The sequence below is a fragment of the Gavialis gangeticus genome, unplaced genomic scaffold, assembly GCF_001723915.1.
Source record: "Gavialis gangeticus isolate Ggan-Ray unplaced genomic scaffold, GavGan_comp1, whole genome shotgun sequence".
Taxonomy (NCBI): domain Eukaryota; kingdom Metazoa; phylum Chordata; order Crocodylia; family Gavialidae; genus Gavialis; species Gavialis gangeticus.
Window position 1 is genome coordinate 5839945 of NW_017728995.1, and position 7589 is coordinate 5847533.

Below are 7589 nucleotides of genomic sequence, written 5' to 3' on the forward strand. Positions count from 1 at the left end.
TATTTATAATTAGTCCATTTTAACCACTATGAGGGGTCCTCTTCTTTCTTGGCAGTGCTACCAATTATTTTTATAGGAGGAATCTGCTTAAAAGGGCCTGTCTTTATTTTGCACACAAAAGAAAAAGCAACCATTCTCATGCTTTCTGCAAGATTCTTAAAGGGAGCTCTGCATGTTCCACAGAGCAGCTGCAAAACCATATTGGTGCAGACTGTCAGCTTCATCTTTACAGGGATTTAAACTAAGAATGTCTGAAAAGGGTCCCGATAAGCTATAGTATTTCGCTGCTTCTCACAAGGAGAATAGATAGATATTTGTGATCTGTAGAGACTTGCTTATGATTAGATGGTTCTTCAGTTCCAAAGCTTGCCTGTTCAGCATTTCATGGTCCAGAGGGTGTTCAAGACACATCTTGCAGTATGCCTGCATTGATTTAAAACCAGCAACCAGAGACAAGCCTGCATCAGGACCGAGTGGATGTTGCTTCTTATGGTTAATCATGAAGGTACAGCTTTATATTTCTGAAAGCTCTTGACTACATCCATGTTTTTGTCTAAGCAGTAGAAACTGCTGCAAAGGAAGATTTGAAAACCGAGTTGTCTGCTCTTCTGCCTGCTTTACCAAGTTCAGAGCTTATCATTTACTCGTATCCTAGGGACACAGTCCTGTTCTCTGTCCTGCATCAGCTACCACTGCTGTTTCTGCTACTTTTGTCATCTTGAGAGTGCAGCTTTGAGGACTCCTTTAGCATCATTTTGGACTGAAATATCAAGCCATTCAGTACCCTATAGCCCTGTTTTCAGGCTCTGGGAAGCTTTGCCTGCTGTCTAAGGTTTGGATTGTGAATAAGGTTTATTGAGGAAGCAATGCAAGTCTCCATAGCTTGCACGGAACATAACTTGAAGAGTCGAAATGGTGAAGACAGACTTATGAGCAAACAGGGCACCGCTACCCCAAATGTAGTGAATGCAGCCCGGGCAAAATTCCGGACAGTGGCTATTATTGCTCGCAGTTTGGGAACATTTACCCCTCAGCACCATATCTCTTTAAAAGAATCCACTGCAAAGCAGACTGGCATGAAATATAGGTATGGGTACAATATTCATTGTTCATAATGTTTCAGTGTCATCTCTCTCTTCCTTGGAGGGATGCTGTTTATAAAGAACTCCCTTTCCCAAATAAAAATACCCCAAACATTTTTTTTTTAAGAGACAATAAATATGTTGCCTTAAAAACACTAAGGAGTTAAATCCTACCAAAAATCTAGAGCTATTTAGGTTTATTTGAGAAGGGGTATTTTTTGTGAGCATACTGTGCATTTGTGATTTTATACAGTTTGAAAAATATATATTGATATTTATTATATCAGACATATACATGAACTTGTACCATTATATGTGTATAGTCTTTAAAAAGTGTTTTGTTTTAGTGCTTATTAGTATGTATAGAGAGACTGAATTAACAAGCTATATTCAAAATTAAGTACTGAAAAAGTTAATTTCACAGAATGTGGGAAGGAAGCATCTGTTTATTTTAGTAGTAGTACTGGAATGATCACCTGAAGACTTTTCCTCACTTAGCAAGTCAGATGAAATGGGGAGGGGCACAACTTATTTTTAAATGAAATGCAAATAAAATCACAAGCATGTTCCTAGATGTTCCTTGTAAAATTGAAATGTACAAGAATGGAATGAATGGCTGGGGCTTTTACTCTTGCTCAAATATTCAGTCTGCTGTATTTGGAAATCTGCTCTGTGACCGCTGATACAGGACTTGAGAGTTACTTTCATTTGAAAAATAAGTATATTTATAATTGAATCTGTATGCTTTTGCCTTATTATCAGTATGTCTGTTCTGCCAGGCTTTGATCCTGTCTGTTCGGTATTGCAATGACTTGACTTGTGGAAAGGAAGTGATATAGTGTACAGGTTCTGTCCATCTTGTCCAACTGTAATCAACAAAGCTTTTGTGCAAAAATATAGTATGGCAGGCACAATGTGAGTTTTCACCTTTGGGGAACAAATGAAAGTATGATGTGTTTGTGGTAACATTTAATGATAAAAGAGACTGAATTAAGACCAAATTCTTCTCTCATTTTAAGCTGGTGTAAATCTAGGTTGAGTTTTCAAAGCTACTTACATTTGTGTATTTGTGTTTGTGGACAGAACTGAACTTAAATAAGGCTTGTGCAGTTTTGCTAGAGATGGCACAGGAGTGGGCTTGGGATTTATAGGGCTCTATATGACGGGCTATATGGAAACTTCAAAATGCAAACAGTCACTCAGTGCAACTTGTTATTAGGTAGTTTAGCATTGCTTAAAAAATACTGCCCAGTATCTACAGAGCACCTGGCTGAGTCAGAAAAACCCCACTAGTTCTAAATAATTTCTCTTTGTGAACAGTTAGTTGAAAGCCAACTTTCAGAAAGACAATTGGATATTATCACAGGGCTTTTCCTATATACATGAGCCTTAAATATACAGGCAATACAAACAATCCTTCTGTAAATAACATTGCAGAGTCAGAAACATACTGATTTAACTTCTACTGTGGCAAATTTCCACATGTACTTCCCCTCTAGGAGAATGATATCACAGTGTGGCTGGTCAGGCTATTGCTGGTTGTGCTTTATTTAAGAGGGTAACCAGGGCTTACTAGAGCTAGCATCTGCTGGATTGTGGTCATTCTGCTGTCTGAAACTAGGGACTGACTTTAGGTACTTCTTATCATGTACACAAACCTCCTGTTGACTACAGTAGAGATAACAGGCAAGTAATGATCTGGCATCTCACAAGCAAAACTGAAACAAACAAACAAAAATACACCTGTCTTTAATACAATGCATCCTTTTATAATTGTTGGCTTGGTATACAAAGTAAGAGGCGTAAGCACAAGCTCATGGAACCAACACAGTTAAGGGCTAAGTACAGACAGTCCAAAAGTTCGAGGGTGAATCAATTCAGTCTTTGCAGGTTAATCTAAACTGCACAGATTACCTTGAAACAGAAGTAAATGGACATTTATCTTTGACTCAGAAAATGCAGCCACATGCCTGTGTGGCTCAGGCTAGAAGCCAGGAAGCACTAGAGCATGGCTCTCTGGCTGTGCGTTCACTTTCTCTTCCTGCTGCCCCCCAAGTCTCTGGAATTTTCAGTCTAGAATTACAGCAGCAGGACTCTGCAGGGTTGCTCATCACTTCCTCTTCACACTTCCAGGCACCTCTGGGATTTGTAGTGCGCAGTTGCAGCCAGCAGTAAGTTTGAGCAGGGGAAGGGGTGTTTAACCCCCTTCCCTGGCCCCAGACCCTAGCTGGGATTTGCCTGGGGCAGAGGGGCAATCCCTCTTCCCCCCTCCTGCAGACCAGACTGGGCTTGCCCCCCACCCTCTTGTCAGCCAGTTCTCACTGCTCCAGCTAGGGAGCAGAGGGGCAAGGCCAGCACTGCTCTCTGGAGCAAACAACGCAGCCTAGCCCAGGGCTGCAAAGCTTGCTGGGATGCTGGGGGACTGTGATTTAACTTGAACCAGGAAGGGATCTGGGACAGAAGTTTCATAAACTGGTTTCACCAAAATCAGTTAAGTCTGATAGTAAATTCAACCATGTTTATCTTAAGCCGGTTTCAGCCATTTTGAAACCAGTTTATGTGCACTGAGCTTCTGTTCTGTTACAAGTTTAAACCAGTTTCTGACCAGTTACACCTTAAACTGGTTTATGTGTAACTTCTGTCCCTAGCCTGGAGTCTGCTGTTCCTGCATTCTGGCCCAAGCAGTACCAATATTTTTACTACGTGGCCGTTGCCAAATCACTTTACCTCCCTGCCTTAGTTTCCTTCGTACATACATACTTATAAGGCAGGGCTGTCTGTGGATTCTGGTGACCATGGAACATTTAAAAAAATCAGCTTCCTATAAGAACTGTAACTGCTGGATTTAGCAGTTGTTTTTGCCGGGTTTTCTGAACACTCGTTTCCTATGCATCTGTAGCATACAAATGATGATTTCATCTCTCTTCCACCCCACACAAGCACCTACACAGCCTCAGAAAGAAGGCCTCTTGGGAGATATTTCTGTTTTAGATTTCTAGATAGAATTCTGATACTTGAGGCTGAATTCTACAGTGTTCTGGCACAGCTGCTACTGACTTCCATACCAGTTTTGACTGTATAATGTCTAAACAAGGACTGAAGGATTTGAGCCCCCCTTGCGAACATCAAGCTGGTTATCCTTATCATTAAATCCTTGTTTATAGTCCCAAATACAACTATAATGGAAACCATAAGAAACTCATCTTCCTGATGAGAAGGAAAGGAACAAAATTTGGAGAAAGGTACGATCAAGTTGTTAGGAATGATTTTTGACATTGTGAGTAATCGTTGTGTCTATTCACCAATCTGAGAAGACACATCTGGATGACAATGGAGTTCATATATAATGCACATAGATTCCTCCACATTATTATAAAAAGTAGAGTCTGATCCACCTCCCACTGGAACCATGAGTGATTCCATTGAGTTTAATGGGAATGGTGCCTGGTCCTTAATTCCCTGGTACGCAAGCTTGAAGCTTCTTGTTCTCCCCAGTTGTGTCAGTGCTGACAAGGCTTAAATGTTGTTTAAAATTACATGTTAGTTAAGAGAGATCTAGCCGGCAGGGTTCATAGATGCTAGGGTTGGAAGCGACCTCAACAGATCATCAAGTCCAACCCCCTGCCTAGGCAGGAAAGAGTGCTGGGGTCAGATGACCCCAGGCAGATGCCTATCCACCTTCTCTTAAAAACCCCCAAACTAGGGGAGAACACCACTTTCCTTGGAAGCTCAGACCAAATTTTGGCCAACCTTACCGTGAAGAAGTTTTTCCTGATGTCCAGCCTAAATCTGCTCTCTGGCAGTTTGTGACCTTGTTTACCCCAAGAGGCTCCCTGGTGAACAAAGCATCTCCAATCCCTTGCTGTGTCCCCCTAATTAATTTGTAGGCGGCCACAAGATCACCTCTCAGCCTTCTCTTGAGGAGGCTGAAGAGGTTCAAGTCCCTCAGTCTCTCCTCATAGGGCTTGTACTATAAACCTGTAACCATACTAGTGGCCCTCCTCTGGACTCTCTCGAGGCTATCCATATCCTTCTTAAAGTATGGCGCCCAAAACTGGATGTAATACTCCAGCTGTGGTCTGAGCAATGCCACATAGAGGGAAAGTATCACCTCCTTGGATCTATTTGTCATGCATCTGCTGATGCATGCTAAAGTATGGTTAGCTTTGCTGATGATTTCATCACACTGATGACTCATGTCCATCTTGGAGTCCACTATGACTCCGAGATCCCTTTCTGCTTCTGTGCTGCTGAGAAGGTCACTTCCCAGCCAGTAGGTGTGCTGGATATTTTTGCACCCTAGGTACAGCACTCTGTGTTGTTCTGCATCCTATTGTGTTCTGCCCACTTTTCCAACCTGTCCAGGTCTGCCTGCAATTGTTCCCTACTCTCCAGAGCGTGCACTTCAGTCCACAATTTAGTATCATCCACGAACTTGGACAGAGTACACTTCACACCCACATTCAAGTCACTGATGGAGACATTGAAGAGTACAGGTCCAAAGACCGAGCCCTGCGGGTTGTCATACATATTTCATGGTATCATTTTTCAATACTCCTTTCTTAACCAGAGTGCTTTGCCTCCTACGACTTCTAGGCAGTTCTTGATTTTAGGCAGCTGAAGAGAATGATCCTGTCAGTGGATTATGTAAAAGAGAGAGACTGAGATTATTTGTGTGACAGAGAGGTGGGGGTGGGAGAGGAGCCCGCTTCTTATCAAATGACATGTTTTTGAATCCCATCCAGATCAAAGATGAGCTCAGAATTTAAAATGTAAAATTTCTTCAAAATGAATTCGCTGTGGGATCTTTTAAAGCATTAGGATCCAGTGGTGGTACAGTACCAGTAAAGTTCGTTATAGTGTTACCTCTGGCATCACTAGAAGCACAAATGGAGCTGTCATTTTTGACCATTGAAGATGTTATTTCATTTCTGTTTTAAATGGGATGGAGGCATCAGGCTGAAATCAAAGAGACTGAAAGCAAATGGTAGGTGGAGGGCAATTCTAAAGGTGGCCAGCTGTTGTCTCCCAGTTTCATTATATGGGAACTATAATGGAAATCAGGCTGCACATGCACTCACTTCCTGTATGGATGCCCCATTTGCTGACTGCCCATATAGATGGGACCTGGTCTGAACTAATGCTGTTCAGATAGAGCTTTCTTGAAAACTATTGGCTCTTTTTCTCTTATATTAAAATACTGTTATATTCAATTAAATGTATCTAGTTATTTGATTCCATTCTGTGAGAGAAATGGCCTGACAAACAAGTGAAAAATGCCTTGCTCTTTTAGCCCCATAAATGTTTTAGTTCACTTACGCTGGAGGATCTGTCCATCTGCTCAGCTAGTGTTCTTGGGAACTCAGCAAGTTTTTTTCCTTGAAAACTATTTTAGTTGTGACGCTTGGCTTGGAAAATTGCAATCTGGTGCATCATTTTTCAGTTTTTTTAAGTGAATAAAGCATTTCTGCATCCATCCATCTACAACATATGAGAAAAAAGGAAGGCTTTTGAAAAGGCTGTAGCTTGGCTGCCTCTCCTATTTCCCCCCACAGCTTCCAATTCCCTTTTTAGTTCAATATTGGCTCTATCCAAATTTAAGCAGAACACAAACTAGTGTAGGACCTTTGACTGTATTTTGAAACTGTTTGAAATATGCTGTTACAGTTTAAAGAAACCTCTTCAAACAGAGACTTCAACCAGCTTTTTGACACTCTCACACACAGTCCTATCTGTACATAAAAAGAGAAATGAAATCATTGATATTGTGTCAGTCTGTCATTCTTTTCTTTAGAGCCTGTGCTCAGCTCTCCGCAAGCCTTATCATTGCCTGGGATGCCTGGCATAAGAGCTCAACTGTGTGATTTTTTTTTTTTTTGATCTTAAGCTCTAATTCTATAGCATCACCATTCAGTGTGCTGCTGGTTTAGGGTCTGTCAGCATTTCTAAAATAGCCCTTTATTTTCACAGCTTCAGAGCTTAAAGCTCTGGCTGAAACTTGACGTAAAGGGCCAGATTTATAAAACAAACTTTCCTTTTTTGTGTTCAGAAATAACTGACAGTGTTAGCTTAACAGCTGGCTCAAATGAGGTCATATAGACAATTTCTTGCCTGTTCCCACAAACTGGTTGCTACTAATTGGGTTTTTTTTATTATTTATTTCTCTCTCCCCAATGCTCCGATTCCTATACTAGATCCTAAATCAGGGGTGGGCAATTATTTTGTGTGAAGGGCCGCTTACTGAGTTTTGGCAAGCCATTGAAAGCCGCGTGACAGGCAGCCAGGGGCAGATAAATATTAATTTTCTAAAATGTTTAGGGGCCCTGTGGGCCAGATGAAGTGGCCTGGTGGGCTGCATCCAGCCCATGGGTCGCATTTTGCCCACTCCTGTCCCAAATGGACAATGAAACAACTGAAACCAGGGTGCGTGAGTAGAGTAGGAAGGGTGGGCTAAGACAGAATACCAGACTGGAACGCCAAAGATGCAGCTTCAGTTCACAGCTCTGC

General features: G+C 41.7%; 1 protein-coding gene across 2 annotated transcripts in view; it reads left to right on the plus strand.

Moving 5' to 3' along the window:
- The first annotated feature begins 41 nt into the window (after positions 1 to 41).
- The window catches only part of KCNAB1 (potassium voltage-gated channel subfamily A member regulatory beta subunit 1), a 332521-nt gene continuing 324973 nt past the window's right edge, over positions 42 to 7589 (plus strand). Inside the window, exon 1 of one of the 2 annotated variants that reach the window (XM_019503186.1) lies at positions 42 to 1087. In XM_019503186.1, the coding sequence (XP_019358731.1) occupies positions 867 to 1087 (221 nt within the window). In that variant the 5' untranslated portion in view covers positions 42 to 866. The remainder of the gene's footprint in view (positions 1088 to 7589) is intronic. The other variant, XM_019503185.1, reaches the window with a different exon arrangement.